Raw genomic sequence first — 17,886 nt, 5'->3', positions numbered from 1 at the left:
GAGATGACTGAGTCCCTAACTTAGAATACAAAAAAACCCACCTCCCCAAAAAACAAAGTCAACAGCACTTGAAATACCTGCAGAGGGTAACGGCCTAGAGCCGGGAGACCTTTGTGTGGATGGATAACTTGGTGTCCTGATCCTGGGACCCTTTGAGACCACTGGATAGTAACAGGAACTAGAGGTCTGAGAATGCAAGGGACGATCTGGTGAAGGCGGGTTTACAATTTCAGGCGTATTTCGGCTGTCTTTAGGTAGAGTTTCTGTTGTTGTATAAAAGAGAAACAACAGTATAAGCCATCCCTGAATCCTAAAAGCTACGATCTGATAAAGTATATATTGCTATCAGGTTTCACTTGGAGAATCAGGGCATTTGTTAAATAAGCACAAAGTCAAAGATTACTGCCTCCTTGCCATCAGATAATGTCTGGTTTCTTCTCCTGAGAACATTTTCAAATACTTGCAGCAATACAGTAACCCTCAGCTTATACGTGAAATTACATTACATTTTAATAAAGTTTAAGATTCTATGTCGACAATGACAACTATTATAAACATTTTAAAGACCTTCCACAGCCTCACCTTCTGGGAACTGAAAAGGATAAGGTTGAGTTTTGTGTGTGTGGTTTGGTTTTTGTTTTTGTTTTTTTTTTTTAAACTCACCTACGGATACAGAGAAAGCAATTTCCAAATACAGAAGCAGCACAATACTACTATTCAACACGGTACTTAACAACCCCCATATTACATACCAACGCTGACACTTGAAGTACAATTTGAAGTTTTAGACCACTAGAAAAATCTCAGATCTGTAGACTAGAAAGCATTACTACAGTAGTTTTGGCTTGGCTCAAGTTTTCCAAGTTACCAGTACACTCTGGAGCCTAGTGGTTTTTTTTGTTTGTTTGTTTTTTTTTTTCTTTTTAAAAAGTCTTAAGATGCTGTAACATAATTTGGAAGCCTGAAGTGGATTCTAGTCCAAATCGGTTTAAGAGACACAGGTCCTAGCCACTGCCTGGCTTGCTGGTGAGCATACACTACAGCAAAAACACATAGAGAATATACTTTCAGAAAGTCCTTAAAAGATTACCTGTAAGGGGAACTGGGCTATGGGCAATTGTTCTGTTATCATCATGCTCTACAGTGCTGTTGATGTCAGGTTCTATGACTGGAGGTCGGCACTCCATGATCTTGCAGGTATACACACAGCGCTTCCTGGCATCTGTTGTGCTCCAGTACACCCTGGAGCACCTGGAAGATAATTCAAACATAAGACACTTTACTCAACAGTCAAGCAAACCTCCGCATTCCTATTTTAAATTTTCAGTTTCTCAAAATTACACGGGACAGTGTCTTCCTGGCACAACATGCTGCACACTTAGCTTAATCACAAGATTCCTAAACAGTGTAGGAAAGCTACGGTCAATTTTTACACATATTACTTCACTGCTGGTTTGGCATCTAATATACTGAAAGATATCTAACAATGAAACAGCTTATACTCACTGGTAGCCGATGGGAAACAACTTATCTTCACAGTCTGAGAGGTCATTCAGAATTCCTAAACAGTCTATCGTCATTGAACCTGAGCAGAAAAAGGAACAGAAGAGTTCTGTGCACCAGATTCCAGCACCAAAGGTGGATCAAGTGTCCAGAGACCAGATCTTACCAATCATCATGTGGATGTTCTCTGGTTCCAAGCCACTAAGAAATTTTCTTCTCAAACTGATCCCTTCAAAGTCCACAAAAACTCTCCTAAGAACTTCAAACCCATTCTCAGGAACCACCTGGAACAAGAACCCACAAAACTACTCGTTAATTTTAAAGGAACCACCACGTGTATGCTACGCGGTCTATCTAACTCAATCCTCAGTTTGGTCTTTTGGCTTTTGAACTGCCACGTAGTACCGCTTGCCAAACTTCCCCATGCCAGTTGTATCGCTGACTTCTTTTTAACAGCACTGCAGTCCAGCCCTCGTTAGTAAGGAACACACTGAATATTAACTTCTAAAAAGTGCTCATAGTTACAGCCTGACCCCACCTTCAAGCAAGGCGGGGTGTGAAAGAAGAATCTTACCTCTCCTTTGATCAAGTCACGATGCCTCTGGCAGTAAACTTTCTTATCGTCCAGGAAGACACAGTTCTTGGCTCGCGAGCACATAAAATGATAGTTACTTGTACAGGAAGTGAGGCAGCAGCCTACTGTGGCGCCCGACTTCTGGCAGAACTCGCATCTCTACAAAAGGGGAAAAAAAAAAAAAAAAAAAAAAAAGGTTAAAAATTAATCCCTTCTAAAACCAGGCTACCATTACTGTTGTCAGTTAGGTTTTTTTGGCATAGGCAGAAGTTTAGAGTAATGCCTGACCTCCCACTTCATTGCTGGAACATTTCACTACCACGACTCACATGCACAAGTGAGACATGGAGGAGGAGGCGCGGGGAAGAAGGATCCCTCACACAGAACAACTTTTGCGTTTGCAGACTGGTTCCTCCAGGCCTCAAACCTTCTTGCTTGTACTCCATATCCAAGCATCATATTTGCAAGCTTAACTGATTAATATGCAACTATTTCTCATACACAGGGTATTCCCCATGTGGGCAGCTTACTACTGGCTAAGAGCAGTCCTATTCCACCGCTTCTGCCATTTTAATAAATATTTAGGACCAGATGATGCAATATTAAACCAAAATTTGGACAAACTAATTTCTAGTTATGCTCCCGGTCTCATTTCGTTCTTCTGGAAAGTAAGCAACAACAAATTCACAATAGGAAGATTATTTCGTTTTCTAAGACTGCTTAGGAGTTCGGGAAAAAAAGACACCACCATCATTCCTTTTGCAGTATTTAACAGAGTAGCTACGTACAAGCTATGTGTCAAGATCCTTCATCTATACTCAAACATGAAAATGCTCCCTGATCAACACCTTGAATTGGACAATACTTGCTTTCAATTTTTATTTCTTTTACACATATATAAAATTTAACCTAGGTCAAAATAGCGGGCACAGGCTTGCTCTCTCTCCTTTGAGTTCCTCTGCTGTCAGACTGTTTGGACTGCAACAGAAGATCTGGTAAGTAAGTCCTTGTATAGAGAGACAAGTGTTGGGCTTTAACAGAGCATTTGGCCACGCTTTAGATATTTCATATTATTTTTAAAAACGGATTGCGACTACAGATACGGCATCAACTGCTTAAGGTATAGCACTGGCAACTGAAGACCCTCTGAGAAAAACATGACTCCAATTCTCCCATTACAAGTTCCTTTTGGTCTCCACAATCTCTCTGAACTGAGCAAGGATAAAATAAATTTTCAAATATCTTCAGTCAGTTCTGCTAAATGCAAGGAGAGGACAGAGCAGAAAAAACACACACACGAGGAATCTTTTAGCCAGGTTCCTGTCTTGGTTCTGTGTAAATCAGCGTGAAGTTTAGCAAAGTATTCTTTCCTTATACCCACCAGCTGCTTTCCCCTGATCACAGCCATGTGCACGTTTTTCAGAGAACCATCATCATCTTCAAATACTTCTGCTGACCATAAAGCACAGTTCACGTGTGTCCATTCATTTTGGCCAATATAGAGAAGACGTCCGGCATCCTAAAGAATGGAAAGAAGCGTTCTTTTCAAATGTTCCACGAGACGCAACAATGCACAAAAAGCATCCAGCCTATCTACAGTACCAAATCTATAGTACTGCTTAAATCAGCTCCTATCAAAATGGGCACGTGCCAGGTAGATACTCACATTAGCACTGTCATCACCGTATTTCAGGCACAACGCGCACTGCCTGTTGTCTTCTACATCTGGAGGTGGATTAAGTTCAGGACTATCCTCTCTGCTTCTGTCAGAGCCTTAGAGTTAAGAGAGACAACACTGTTTATTCTTGAAAGTCAGGGAGGCTAAAATTCATCTGGAAAGACTATCGGTAAGCGAACAGGGTAGAAGAGCCAAACAACAGCCTAGAGTTTTCAATAGCCAGCTTGTAAAGCAAGGAAAAGCACACATCAGCCTCTACACAGCCCTCGTTCTGGGGGAAGACAGGCATGTGCAAAGGTATTTCTGGGCCCAAGCTCAGCTCAAAAACATCTCATATGTAACAGCCTCTGAACGACTTCAGGTCACAGAGGTCTCCAAAATTCTTCAGTTGCAAACAGAACTAATACCGCCCTCTCTTTACTACTAGGAGGTTTGGAATGAAGCGCTCCGGATTTGGGACCAATCTGTTTTCTTACTAGAGATAGGCGGCGTAGGAGGATGTAGAGGAGTTGGTGAATCTGGCTCTCCGGGCCCTTTGGGTTTTGGAGCTGGAATGATTTTCTTCATCAGAGGGGGTTGTTCAGTGCGGTTGTTCTCTTCACGCTCCTGCCACTGAGCATAATTATGGTCAAGCGAAGGGGGCAGCACTGCATTCGGCAACATACCACTGCTGAAATGCAACAAGGAGTCAGCCGTCAGACCTGACTACGCCAGAGGACCTTGTGCCCTGTCTACCAGCACTACTGACATTCCATGTAAAATAACCACTCACTCAATTACTTACAGTCCACACACGCTCTTGACAAAGGCTATGACCGGTCACTTACATTTTAAGGTTTGTGATGTGGCTGTCTGTTTCTTCTGAGGGTAAGAGATGCAGAAGGAGGGCCACACCAAATGGAGGTGAGGAGGAGGAGCGGGAGGGAAGGACAGGACTGACAAGCCAACACACAATACACCTAGTTCTAAATGTTTTTGGTTACTCTGCTTTAGAACAAGGAAGCGTATACAAAACCTGGGAATGGGATTACTGTTTAACTTATAAAGAAAAAAAGGAAAACAGAAAACCCAACCCCACAAACAGGCTCTCTTGATACTTTTTGCTTGGACAGCTGGCAAACCGCAGGGTGTCGCAGTCGGACACAGAACAATTACTTACTTGCTTGTTACTTTATTTGGCTCCCAAAATCTGGACTTTTTTACACTGAACCATGGAAAAACACGCTCCATTTGCTGAAGGAAAACAACACTCCGTTAGAAATGTTATACAACATACCCCAAAATTCAAAGACATTCAGCCAAGATCTACTGTAAATGCACAACTAGTAAGATTTCATTAACATCAACAATCCTGACAATGTATTATTCTATTCCTGGAAATACCCAAGCAATGGTAAGTGTGATGGACCCTTCGGATTCCAACAGCAACAAGCAGCGGTACGATACCAAGCAGACTTCAAAAAAAACTGTAGTTCAGCTCACCCGAATAAAGAAGGACTTGACCATGCTATTGGCTTTCTTAACTTCCGGCTGCCCTCCATCGGAATTAATGGCTGCTTGAATGATCTTCACAATATCATCACTAAAATCCAGCTATAAGAAAGCCACAAAATTTCACATTAACAGGGTTGTCTCTTGTACAGCTACACCACCCACTGATTTTTTTAAGGCATCAAGTGAGCATCCAGATCACTACAAGACTGAACCAGACCATCGACTTAAGAGCAGAAAAAGAATTTGGCTGTAAAGAAACGAGCAGCCCTGTGCATTTGCAAACTGGCTGGCAGAACTGCTACACCCATAACTGTTCACTTCTTCCTTCTACCAGGAGTTGACTGCTGACCGATTTTAAATCGGCTAAGCTAGCTACCTCACAAGGATTTGGCCAAAATCTGGCAATGGCGGGATCACCTAGCACTTTGCAATATACAGTCTTCCTCAAGATTACAGGCTCTTTAGGGAAAAATGAGGAAAAGGCTGCTCCCTACAAAGAACGGTCAACGTTAGCGTTTTGTATAAATGACCCCGAAAGAGATCATCCCTCCACACGTGAATTATTAGTTTCGAGATAACTGGCCACTGCTAGTGTCACTTGCCTAGGCCTTCAGTTAGAATTTGCACATGAAGGATGACCTATCCCGTTTCCGTCAACATAAATGTCTGAGTAAGGGCAAAAGGGGTTTAACCAAGTATCACTGCTGGTTAAAGAGAGCCATACAACAGTGTAAATGACATGTCTTTGGGCCAACATTAAGACGAGCGCCAGCCAGAATTGTTTTTAGCAGCATGTTAACCTGTTTCCTTTTTCAGAAAGAAAAGGCTTAAGCATGCTCAGTTATAAACACCATGGGTCATAAAGCAATTCATAGGATCTTATTATTAGAGTGGAGCACTAAAACTTTGACATACCACAGAAGCGTAACATCCTTGATCCATTTTTCTTTTCACTCCTTCCAGATCCAGAGGTTGCTGCTCCTCCTGTTTACTGACTTCTGTTAGGACAGGAGGATCAGGACCTTCAGGAGAGCTTCTGGATGGGATACTCTCTTCCGTCTCGGGATTTAAATCGGGTGGTTTTGCTGCCTGTTAACATCAGCAAGCAGACAGAGGGACATTGGCTATTGAAGTGCGGCTGCTACTCATGGCATACTCCCATGCACATTTATTGGCCCGCAGGTTCTCGCTAACATGAAAGAAAGGAGACTCAAGTTCTGAATTCCTGCCCAAAACTTAGGGAGAAAAATGAAAAGATCTTAACCAGCTTTCTGCTGCTGACCTGTAAGGCACACAGCAGAGCAGAGTGATCAGCTCTAAGGATCAAACTCATTTTTCCGAAGTCTTATTTCTGAATATATACTTCACGACTAAGATCCTGTTCTTCTGTCAGAAAAGCACCTTCACCATCACAGAGCTAAATCCTCCCATTCCTTGAAGAACTTTACCCCATTTTTTCTTCTTCTCCCCAGTCATATCATACATACGCACTTCTTTGTTTCCATAGGAATGAACAAAAGAAAGAAAACAAAAATCACAGTACGTGTTGTTCTAAGTACGAGAAAGACACTTTTGCAGTATGATGCACAGCAATACCAGAATTCAACTGAATGCCAGGCAACACTTCAAGCCAGAATATATTAACGGGACGCGAGGCTCCAGCTTACCTGTCGATACCGCAGCAAGTGGCTAGTAGTTCTAGAATTCAATAGGGCTGTTAAAACCTGCTTTAGGGAAACCTGCAGCTCCTTTTCCAGTGCCAGACGCCACTCTGCAGGATGCTGCTCCGTACAGTTAATGCAGGTGTACGCTACGCTCTCAGGCAAGTTAGAGAGGATCTCATACATTTCATCTGGAGACAAAAAAAAAAAAAAAAAAGGCAATCTGAACTACTTTACTGAAGGACGGATATAGGGAAAACCCCCAACTCTGCACTTACTGTCTAACTGAAACACTTTTCACGTAACAAAAGCATCTTGTGCAACAAGCCGAGCGATACTGCATTTGAGGCAAGTCCCATGCTTTCAGGATGTCGTTGATATTAGTACTGCTTTACCTGTAGCCATTCTACAGGTATTTTTCAGGTAGGTCACAACAGGCGAGGGTGTTAACGTAACACGCTAGTAGAAAGGTCCAAAACTGGGCTGCTTTGGTCTACTTGCTGCCCCGCGTTCTTAAGTACTGAGGCGATAAGGATTTGCCTTACCAGAAAGGTTTTCACATTTGGAGTGGACCCAGCGGTCGCATTTCCCGCACTGCATCATCTTGCTCTCATAGTCGTCATCATCATAGCATTTGTCACAGAGAGGACAAAAATTTCCTGCAAACAAGACGTGATTTTTATCAGAAGTTCAGCTGCCACACACACACCTCAAAGGCTGGGTGGTTACTTACTAGTGTGCTGAGAAAGCAGCTCTCTGAAAACCCCCACCAGTAAGCTACCAATGCAGCTATATCTACTTTTACAAAACCGCAAACAATGGCCACAAAAATCACCTGCTTGGAAGAGCACTGACTACTCTAGAATTCCATTACTGGGTACCCATTTTTGGGGAGGTGGTGAGACTAACAAAATACTATACGCAAGTAGCTTTACAGAGTAAAACGAAAGGACAAAGATGACATACAGGCAAGAAATTAGGTGGAATAGTCAAGATTTTCTGTCCTGAGATTTTTTCCCCAGAGTGCCCCTCCTAGATTCAAAGGCATCAGGTACGGTAACTAACACAAGAAGGAACAACCACTTCACAACAGGAATTTTGTTGCTTTTACGTCAGGAGTCCTTTAAAATGTCTTTTTCTCAACTGTTACTCGGAACCCTGGGCCAACAGGTGTGTAATAATTGCTTTATGTGGTATAGGGTTTAAATTCCGGAAGCCTCAAACTCTGGTAATAAAACCGTGGTGACTTTTGTTAGCCACTGTAAAATCTAAGAACCTGGCTTTCCTACAGAAATTATTACCCATGCTTTCACACTTGACCCTAACCCCAGCTTTCACTCCTGTTTGTACCGTGACAAGCTCACCTGCCCTGCAGGCCCTCTGTTCACTCTACACTGACGCTGTCTAATTCAAAACCGAGCATCTGAAGAGGCTCCTGCTGTAAAGAATCACGACTTTATGTACCTTTAGCAAAGAGTTTGGCACAATCATGACACAGCGAGAAGTCATGAGACCACTGTGCATCCCACCCTTTGCCTGGTGTTGTTGATCCACAGCTCTTGCAGCGAACACATTTGGTACATATCTGGAAAAGGAACGTGTTTGGCAAGAGTTATTTGCTTTTATGCAGTGGTTTCTGTGCTTTAGTCCTAACGATACATTTCACAGTTTTTATTAGTTAATGAGTGCAGAGAGGTTGTACAACAGAATAAGGAGTTTCAAATACCAAAACTCTCGCTAAAAAGAAAAGAGCTCCCTCCCTTTATGGTAAGATGGTGATAACGCAACAAGAAAAAAAAAAAAAAAAAAAAAGAAAATAAATCACAGTATAGTTTTTCTGTCCTTCATATTTGCACTGAAGAAAGTATCACCTTTCCCTTCATATAAAACAGCATATGTAGTTGTGGCATTTCTTCTGACCTAAAATACGAAGTCTTATTTTAACACTTTTCCAACTCTGAGAATATCGTAGTAGAAAACACCGAAAAAACTATTAGTACCAAATACACTATAGGCAAAGCTTTCGCACTTGTTTAGAACAAAAACTTGAAAGACACAAAATAGTGCATCAGTCCAAATCGTCTCTCAATAGGCATGTCAACTGGTTAAGTTTGTTAACAAGGTACACGCTTCCATTCTGAAGAGCTTCTTCCATGTTCCGCAACTATGATCAGAAGAATTACTACAACCAGAAAAGGTGCAATCTCTTTAAAAATCCTGCTTGTTCAGAACCTTATCAACAGCCCACCTCATTATCCATTTCCAAATGCACCTTGCAACGCAACAGGCACGCTGCCTTAAAAAGCTAAGCGCCTGCATCAGAGCAAGTGATCTGCAGAGCTCTGGCCCACAGCGTTACGATCAGTCGACAAGTGAATTACCCGAAGAAGAAATCAAAATCCCTCACCCAAACTTTCTTTTTCTTGGTGGGTTTTGTTGGGTAGTTTGGGCCCAGGCACTCAGGGTGATAGCTGTTTCGGCACTTGTTACACTCCAGCAACTGCTACAAGAATAAGGGGAGAAAAGCATTGGAACAGAGACCCTTCGGAGGGATGCAAAATCCTGGACATTGTTGTTTATGTCAGATCCCCCATTCGGGGCAAGAGGAAGAAGCTGCAACGAAGCAACTCGAGAGGCATTCTCCCCAGCGCACAGCGGCGCTCGCGCAGAGACTCTGCGCTTCCCTGCTCCCCCCTGCACGCTCGCTAGCTGAGCTCCGGAGCGAGAGAAGCTCTGGGAGCAGCGTGGAGGGTGCCCACCGGGTCTCCCGGAGGTTTGGGGGTACCTTGGTGGCCTGGTGCTGTCTCCCACACACGTGGCAGAACTTGCAGCGACGGCAGCACCAGTTTTCCAGCTGGTCCTCCAGGGGCCGCTCGCTCTCCTCTAAGCAGAACTTGTGGAAAGGCTCACAACAGACCTGACAATACACAAACTGCAAGGGGGGAGAGGGAGGTTTTAGCAAGTCAGAAGCTGCTCTGAATTCCCAAACAAGCCCCCTCGCGCTCTGAACTACTCTGAATTCTGCTTTACAACTGACAGAACAAGGATATCTACTGGCACATTTTAGGAGGGAAACCGTGCGCGTACTCCAGGTAACCCAAATACATGCTCGTCTACCCAGATTAGGCATCTAGCAGCAAAGGGGAGTCTGGTGCCCCTTATCTAAGTGTTCCGAGTACCGGCAAAGGCCTACAGGGCTCTTCAGGATCTCCCTCCCTCGCTGTAACACAAGCCAACCGCACCAGAAGAAACACTTAGTGCGGAAGGAAGGGACAGGCGGAGCCAAGAGAGACATTCCTCCCTCCATTCAGCTTAGGTGGCCCATGTGAAAGCTCTTCTAATTTCTACGTATCCCCTACAAGGCTGGTCGTACTAGAAAAAGAATCATCCTTAGGGCATGAAGACGGCAGGCTCACAGGGGACAGAAGAATCGTTTGTCCCCTTGAGCAACCTGACTGAGAAGGGGATGGCTCCATGCCCCACTGGACCTTCACGGTCCTCAAATGCACTGATGTCCACATACAGATCTTAAGCCCCTTTTCCCCAAATATCATTCACTCATCATAACCAAGCCTCTTCCAGCGTGCTAGCATCCCCTTCCCAGGAGAGCTGGTCTGAAGATGTTGAGAAGGCACCTATCTATACCTGGAAACGCATTTAACACATCTTAAGCCCAAATCCAGCTCTTTATACGGCACCAGAATCTTCCCAGTCACGTTTCAGTAACGGTTTGCAGCTCTCAGCAGATACAGAGATTCCTGGGAAAGTCAACACTGCCTAAAGCCCTTTAACATTATCAGGCAGCCTTTCTTATTTCACATTAAAAAGAAAGCAACGCCCCTGCTTTGCATCAGATGTGGCATTCCAAATTAAGAGGAGACGCAGGTGCTCTCAAGTACTCTATTCTTTACGTCTAACACAGTTCACCTGCAAAGTAAGCACCGCAGAAGTTTGCAACCTGGTTTTAAATACCTCGCATTTTAGCATCTCGGGACAAAGTTTGGCAAGGACAGATTTACAGGTACTATGTTAATTTCTCTTGGCTTAAGGTCATGACATTATTTATTTATTTATTTATTTTCCTAAGAACGTGGTGCTGTAACTAAGTCATCAACAGCAGAACACAATGCTTTACCTCCACATGTCCACTGCTGGCACAGAGAAAACAGACCACCCTGGGAGTAATAGGTACCGAGGTGACGATGCCTAACCCACCCATCTCCCAAACATTCTCCACTTCACAGTCCTCCTGAAAGTACAAAAGGATACATCACCATGCAGAATAAGGCAATACAACATCAGTATAAAGTGCTCACATTGACTGCTGCTTTATACATTCTGCGCCTGTGATTAAGTGGTCTCAAACTGAAATCATTTCAACTTCTACCTGGGTCTACCTTACAGTGTATATTGGAATAGTCACATCTCAGCGCTGTTCTTGCCAAGAGAGCTCAGTAATACACTAGCCTTCCTTCTACGGAAAGCAAGCCTAAGGAACGAGACAAAGTTTTTCACAATTGCACAATTATTACTAAAAGTGAAATTTCAGAAGAATTATACTTTATTAAAACTCCATGTTTGTATAAAACACGAGATCTCACTATAATCTCCAGTATCAACACTTATAGATGGACTGAAAAATTATTAGGAAAATATTAACTTTTATTATTTCAACACTGTTGTTCAAAAAAGTACATGATTTATCAGTTTAAAACCCCAGATATACCCAAAATGTCGTGAATTACAAGTTACTAACATTTTCCCCAAATCTTGTTGGCTCAAGTTGTAGTAAGGTTTTATAGTTCCATCTTAATGGAATAATTCTTCATAAACCTCAAATTCTTGCTCATCCTCACACATTGACAGTTAAGGTTTTAAAGCTTTAAGCGTCTCTTCATCCAGTACGCTAATTATGAGGAAAAAAAAGGCATAACAAGCTTCTAAAAATCAACCAAGTGACTTGTCATGAAGGCTCCTACGTGCAGTTCTCTCTGAACAGTACCAGACACACAAACTTAGAAGTCACTGCCAGCACTCTTGAGGGACTCTAGTTCCAGTGTTTAGAGCCAGGTAACATTCAAATACTTAAAACATTTTGTCCTCTACCTTGAAATCCACTCGGATTCTGTGGACTCCATCTGTAGGTGGCTTTTGCTTGGAACTGCTTCCGTTAGTCAGAGTGCTGAGCAAATTCAGCGTGCTGCTTTCTGGCTTGCTTATAGGAGGGGGCTTTTCCTAGTCAAGTAAAGGAGCCTGCATTAATTCCAACCCCGAACGTTAGAACTTAACCAGTAATTATACTAAACGCCGTAGATAATTCACAGACAAAACCCCCAAACCATCACAGAATTAATGTGTGTAAAAGTTGCAAGAAAGTCACTATTCTGCAAACCATTTCTTACGAGCGTTCCACACACAATTACATCACTAATTCAATTTGCTGTGTTTTCTCTAACATCATGTTGTTCTCTCTCATGAGAGCGCTGGTTTTTATTTTGCTGCAGTGAGGCAACTCTGGGTGTAATTAGTCCCTATGCACTTCTCTCAGATTTAAATAAGACAATTCTTTTTTTTTTTTATTATTCTTTTTTTTGTTTTTTTCCATAACGGAGTTGTTTCCAAGATGAAGGTGGTTCAATTTTTTATGGAAAAGCTAGCCTCCACCCCACAATGTACAAGTCTTAGAGAACAAGTTAATACCTAAACCGAATCTTAGGCATATGCCAGGTACTTTGGTATCCACGTACTGCCACAAGGAAAAGTACAAAAAAAAAAAAAAAAAAATCTGCAAAAGGGTTAAGTAATACAGTTCTACTTTCTAGACAGACAGAAGTTCCAGGTTCTTGACATTTACTGACTGTGTACAAAAAACGGTATTCACCTTTTCTTTTGGTTTCTGTTTCACAGGGAAAGTTGGACGGGGAGCAATTTTTTTCTGTTTGCTTTGTTCTGTGCCTAAGAAGGGGGGAAAAATTATGAGTATTTCAAGTAACTAACAGCCACCTGTAGAGAAGAAAAGGGAAAAAAAATCAGCTGGGTAATGTGCGATGAATTTTAGACTAGAATTTTTCTACCCTCTTCTGTGACTGCACCTCACCAACTATGACTTGAGCAGTCTCCTCGAGGCATGACCAGGAGAGTTTGCCCTGCTAAAAATCTGAAGTGTTCTGGGTGCAAAGCCACAGAAGTCCCGGAGCTGCCTTGCTGGTCACTGTTCATGCTGTTCTGTACTGCGTGCAACAGCGGACTACGCTTTTGTAGTAAAAAGATTACATTCTTCTTGTTTTACATTCAGACTGTGAACAGTCAACAGACTTAACAGTATTGAAAATATACTTCAAAACTGCCAAGACTACAGGACTAAAAAATCTCAATAAGGATGGCCATCTTTCTCCCCGCCCCAACATACACTGTAGTTCAATAAAAAGGAAGCCAGTTCTAACAAAAAATTCCAAAGCAATCTGCTGTAATTTCACCAGATCACAAAGCATTTATCCGTTTTAAAATCCAACAGCTTTTAGCAGTACTGTTACTTAACGTGACTCAAACAGATTGAAGATAAACAGTCCCATTTACCTATTTCTGGCTGGGGAGTCTGCTTTTTCTTAGGCTCAGAAGTGGGAAGTTTAGGTGCTTCTTTTTTCAAAGGTCCTGAGCTCGGAGGCTGAGAAGGAGGGAGCTGTACTGGCTGGGACGCCTGCTTGCCAGTCTTTCTGGTACCAGATGCAGGGACCTGTTTGGGCTCCGACACTGGAACGGAGGAATTCCCATCCTCGTGCTTTTCCTCAACGGGCTTACGGGCAGGTTCACTGCTCTTCTTTACGGCATTGTCTTCTCTCGATACGATAGCCTGAGGAGTTTGTTTCTGTCCAGAGTCCAACTGGTTCTTTCCAGAATGGCTTTCTTTCTTTTCGTTTGTCTTCGATTTCTTCTCTTTCTTTTTTGCAGCTAGGAAGAAGAAGCATCGATAAGACAATGCAGATAAAATGGCGCGACTTCAAATGATTTGCTGCTTTTTTAAAATAAGGAAACATGGCAGAATTTTGTCACTCTGTCGTACAAAAGAAAAAATGATACTCAAAAAAATAAAGCATTTTGCTGGTAAAATTAATGCACTTGGCTTATGTTGCAATCCGTGTTCTAACACCTTGGGCCTCTATTCTGACAGAGCAGTAAGCAAAACCCTTCTGTAGTAAAGCAGATTCAGAGCTTCACTGCGCAAAGGAGAAAGCAGACTTTGTATGGCGAAGTTCAGGGAGTTCGAGGCAGCCGCCTGACCGCGGCCACACAAACACGCAGACCTCCAGAGGTCCAGTACCAAGAATGCAGGGATTTAACAGAACACGCGTGACGGCTCACTTGAGCCTTATGTCAGAGACAAGGAGGCTCCAAGAGACTCATCAGGCCCTGTGTCGCTCAGGAGCGGGCAAACCTCCGAGAAATGCTTCACCTGAAGGGCAGAGGGCAGACTGACCAGCCGTCAGCAGCAGCTCCCTATAAAAGGAAGGGAAAACTACAAGTCCAGTGCTGAAAGAGACAGCCACTGTTACGGAGCACAGATGCTGCCTGTACTCGCATCTCTCCTGCAACTTTTACCTGACATCGCCAGAACAGGCAGGCTCCCTGTTAACATTTGGTGGCAGACTAACCTTTTATAAGCTCGGTGCAGTCACAATGACAGCACAAAGAGCAAAAGTTAAGAGATGAAGATTCCTCTCTTGTGCTATACTCGAGCCAAGTCTTTTAGCCTACCTTTAGCTTGCTTCTGGAGATATGCTTTTGAAGGCATCCACTGTAGATTCTGACATTTCCTCATTCTACAAAGAAAGAGCATGTCATGAAATCAAAAGAAAAATGCAGACATTAAGAGGGCAGTTTGTAAATATTCAACACGAAAAGCTGAAAAAACCCCGTTATTAATACACCCGCTGCCTTTTTTCTCAGCAACCTTCCTTCTCCCCCCGCCTCCCTCTTCAGGGATATCTGAAAGAAACTTCTTATTTTCCTCTGTATTTTCCTTTTGGGTTTCCACACTCTCAACACAATTTTGAGGTTAATAAAACCGCTTACAACACCGCCTCACTGGTAAATCCCCCATCAATTCCATTTCTTAGCTTTGAGAAGTATCAGAATACTTCCAAGAGCTCTAAGAAACCACACCAAACTCTCTCAACTGTAGGCGGTATGTAATCCAAACTGAGGCCATTTCAGACAAAAACGGTTACTCTTGGAGTGGAATCGGATTAGGTGACCAAGCCTTTTTGTAAGCAGTCAACTTTCTGTCCTATTTTTCTTATGTTTAGCATACGATGTCTTCTACAAGTCAGACTAGGCTTTGTTTCTGCCTTCATTCTTGTAGCAGGGCCCGTGGTTTTGAAACCTAGCCCGAGGCCTGGGCAAAGCTGCTAAGAGTGAGACTACTTAAAGACTGTAGTCTGCAGAGTGTTTTCACGCAGATGAGCCCTACGCAGCAAATCTCACAGCTATGCTTTATAAATAGCTTTCATACCACAACAATCTTTATTGGTGCCCCTCCAGTAGCCGCCTTTTCAGACAGATTATCTAGTCTGGTCAAATCAATTTAATGCAGCAATTTAAAACAGTCAGAGGTTCAGGCTAAGTGATATGTATAAAAAATGATGGGAAAAATCATGGAAGAGTGGTATTTCTTAATGACATCCAGAGACATCTTTGTTATATGAAGTGCATATACACCAGATAAACATCATCTTGAAAACACAAGCTCTTCATAAACGCAATTGGGGAGAGTAAGAGATAAATATTTATGTATACATTGCCTTCCTTGCAAAAACCCATGCTGCCTAAGGAAAGCCACTGGTCTCATGCAAAACGCTTTACAGGGCTATGCCAGTTTCGTCAAACTGGGAAGAATAAACCAGAAGTGAACTTCAAAAAAGAGCTCCTAACAAGCACACCTTGAATCAGGATCTTGGCTCTTAAACCGTTTACAATCCCCTGCTGCGATCCAGCCTCAGCCCAGGCCAAATGCACTCAAAGCCTGTGCCACAGGCTAAATCTGCTGTTCCCTGTCCTGGAGCGTGGGTGTGCTTATCCCACTCAGCGTAGGGATTGGACAATTTCTCAGACACATACTTACTTGCAGCACTGCTTCTTTATATTGCGCCCACCAAACTTGGGTTTGTCTAGACAGTTAGTACAGACACCACAGTCCTCTGGAACCTGACAGCCCGAACACTGCCCACACCGCCTTGAGCGTCGGCCCTTCTTCACCGGAGGTTCTTGCTGCGCCTTGTTTCTGGTAACCGGCTTAATTGGCTTGATAGGTGGAGCAAGAGGTTCAGCCTCTTCTGAGCCAGCTATCGATGACTTGTCTGTCAAAAAAAATGTCTCTCATGAATTCACTGATGTCAAAGAATGTTTCAGGAGCATCTAATGTGCTCATGGAATTTATTCCATTAAGCGTAAGTTCATCTGCAGAGCCACACAAGGGGTGCGTGTGAGTGTGTATGTACACACGCATATGTATATGTACACATACACCTCAGCAGACCAACAGTTTAGTGCAAAACACAGGTTTATAACAATTACCAATGGTTAAAAGGACTAACCCTGTTTGAGTGGCATTGTAATGGAGAGCCCGGAGCTGTTTAACATACTTTCCCTTGTAAATCACTTGAAGTCCTCATTTTAAGCAGTCAACAAAAGCTGACTTTGTATGAATCCACAGATGGAAACTAAAAATCTTAACTCACCATCATTCCCCATGGAAGACAATATCTTCTCCCGTTCTTCCCACGGTAAGGCACTCAGAGTGGGCATGTCATCAGGAAACACTGCTCGCTTGCGGCCCAGCGCAACAGCTGCTCTCCTGCAAACATGTTTTATTCGTGGTCCTCGGACTGACGTTTCTGATGAATCGCTCTCTTGTCCCTAGATTTCAGAACGTGAGAACAGACAGTATTCCTAAGAAAGGTACTAAAACAAGGCTGGGAAACATGTAATGGAACTTCTAAACAACCTAAAAAGAGTTAAATTGTATCTTAGCTTGCACTTTGTAAGAATTGGGATAAAAATAAATACTCTCAGCCTTCTAAGCCTCGGTTATCCAAGGGAGGATAAACTCAAGAGAACAAGAGGTTTTACTCATTTGGAATTACAAGGTAAGTTTCTACCTGCTACTGGGAAGCAAACTTGCTCATGGCATTGGTATCATAAACATCAGAGTCGACTGGAATCAGACTAACATTTGGCGCTGACTGATCCAGCAGAAGCCAGAAGTACATCAAGCTGTTTGATAGCTTCGTAGCTGCTGGCCTTTAAAGACGAGGGGCTTGTGTTTACTGAGGTGCTAAAAGAAACGTAGCATTGTAGTGCAATTTTCCATGTTGTCATCGCAGGATTCCGAACTATCTCCTACTAAAAGAACTCCCCCAAACAGGTAATTGCGAGGGCCTGGGCTGCTTCTATACGAGGCCAGACATACGGAAGCACGCACTTCTTCATTTCAGAGACAAAAGCTTGAGAGTTTTCTATTTAAAATAGGAGCTAGTGATTTTCAACACTGGTGCCATTAGGGAAAGTAGAAGTTTAAATAAAAAGGAAGCATTCTCTGAAAGTGTATTCCACCTACCTTTCTGGTAGCTAAACAGGACTGCAGAAAAGGGTAGGTTTGGGGTGGGGGAAACAGGGAGAGGGAAGAGAGGAAAGCGGCAGGAAGCAGTCCCCCAATGCGATGCAAAATCCCAATGGATTTTACTCCCGCCCATAAGCAGCAGATCATCACCGTGTAAAGTTAAAAAGAGAGAGATCAAGACCAACTTTATCTTCGGAAGCCAGCTTTATGCTCCAGAAGAGCCTACAAGAAACATCGAGGCAGCGACAGACTACTGCAGTTTGCTGGAACCGTGCTTTTAAGAGTGAGTACTACTACTCTAGATGATCACTTTGCTTAGATTTATTCAGAGAAGCCTAATAAGCAGCTACGATGTACCGAT

General features: G+C 43.0%; 1 protein-coding gene across 4 annotated transcripts in view; it reads right to left on the bottom strand.

The window, feature by feature from the left end:
- The window catches only part of KMT2A (lysine methyltransferase 2A), a gene marked incomplete at its 5' end in the record, with an annotated part of 49,385 nt that overhangs the window by 14,825 nt on the left and 16,674 nt on the right, over window positions 1-17,886 (bottom strand). For 2 of the 4 annotated variants that reach the window (XM_082330633.1, XM_082330636.1), the window contains 23 exons: window positions 78-263; window positions 1,091-1,251; window positions 1,507-1,585; window positions 1,670-1,787; window positions 2,078-2,236; window positions 3,459-3,596; window positions 3,744-3,850; window positions 4,232-4,425; window positions 4,915-4,988; window positions 5,238-5,348; window positions 6,165-6,338; window positions 6,917-7,101; window positions 7,456-7,569; window positions 8,375-8,495; window positions 9,318-9,413; window positions 9,696-9,842; window positions 11,046-11,159; window positions 12,017-12,145; window positions 12,792-12,865; window positions 13,487-13,858; window positions 14,663-14,727; window positions 16,029-16,263; window positions 16,645-16,822. In XM_082330633.1, the coding sequence (XP_082186759.1) occupies window positions 78-263; window positions 1,091-1,251; window positions 1,507-1,585; window positions 1,670-1,787; window positions 2,078-2,236; window positions 3,459-3,596; window positions 3,744-3,850; window positions 4,232-4,425; window positions 4,915-4,988; window positions 5,238-5,348; window positions 6,165-6,338; window positions 6,917-7,101; window positions 7,456-7,569; window positions 8,375-8,495; window positions 9,318-9,413; window positions 9,696-9,842; window positions 11,046-11,159; window positions 12,017-12,145; window positions 12,792-12,865; window positions 13,487-13,858; window positions 14,663-14,727; window positions 16,029-16,263; window positions 16,645-16,822 (3,331 nt within the window). The remainder of the gene's footprint in view (window positions 1-77; window positions 264-1,090; window positions 1,252-1,506; window positions 1,586-1,669; window positions 1,788-2,077; window positions 2,237-3,458; window positions 3,597-3,743; window positions 3,851-4,231; window positions 4,426-4,914; window positions 4,989-5,237; window positions 5,349-6,164; window positions 6,339-6,916; window positions 7,102-7,455; window positions 7,570-8,374; window positions 8,496-9,317; window positions 9,414-9,695; window positions 9,843-11,045; window positions 11,160-12,016; window positions 12,146-12,791; window positions 12,866-13,486; window positions 13,859-14,662; window positions 14,728-16,028; window positions 16,264-16,644; window positions 16,823-17,886) is intronic. The other 2 variants (XM_082330634.1, XM_082330635.1) reach the window with 2 other exon arrangements.

This window comes from Platalea leucorodia (assembly GCF_965183815.1).
Source record: "Platalea leucorodia genome assembly, chromosome: 20".
NCBI lineage: Eukaryota > Metazoa > Chordata > Aves > Pelecaniformes > Threskiornithidae > Platalea > Platalea leucorodia.
Note: the sequence above shows the minus strand (reverse complement) of the source record. Positions and strands in the feature narration are given on the sequence as shown.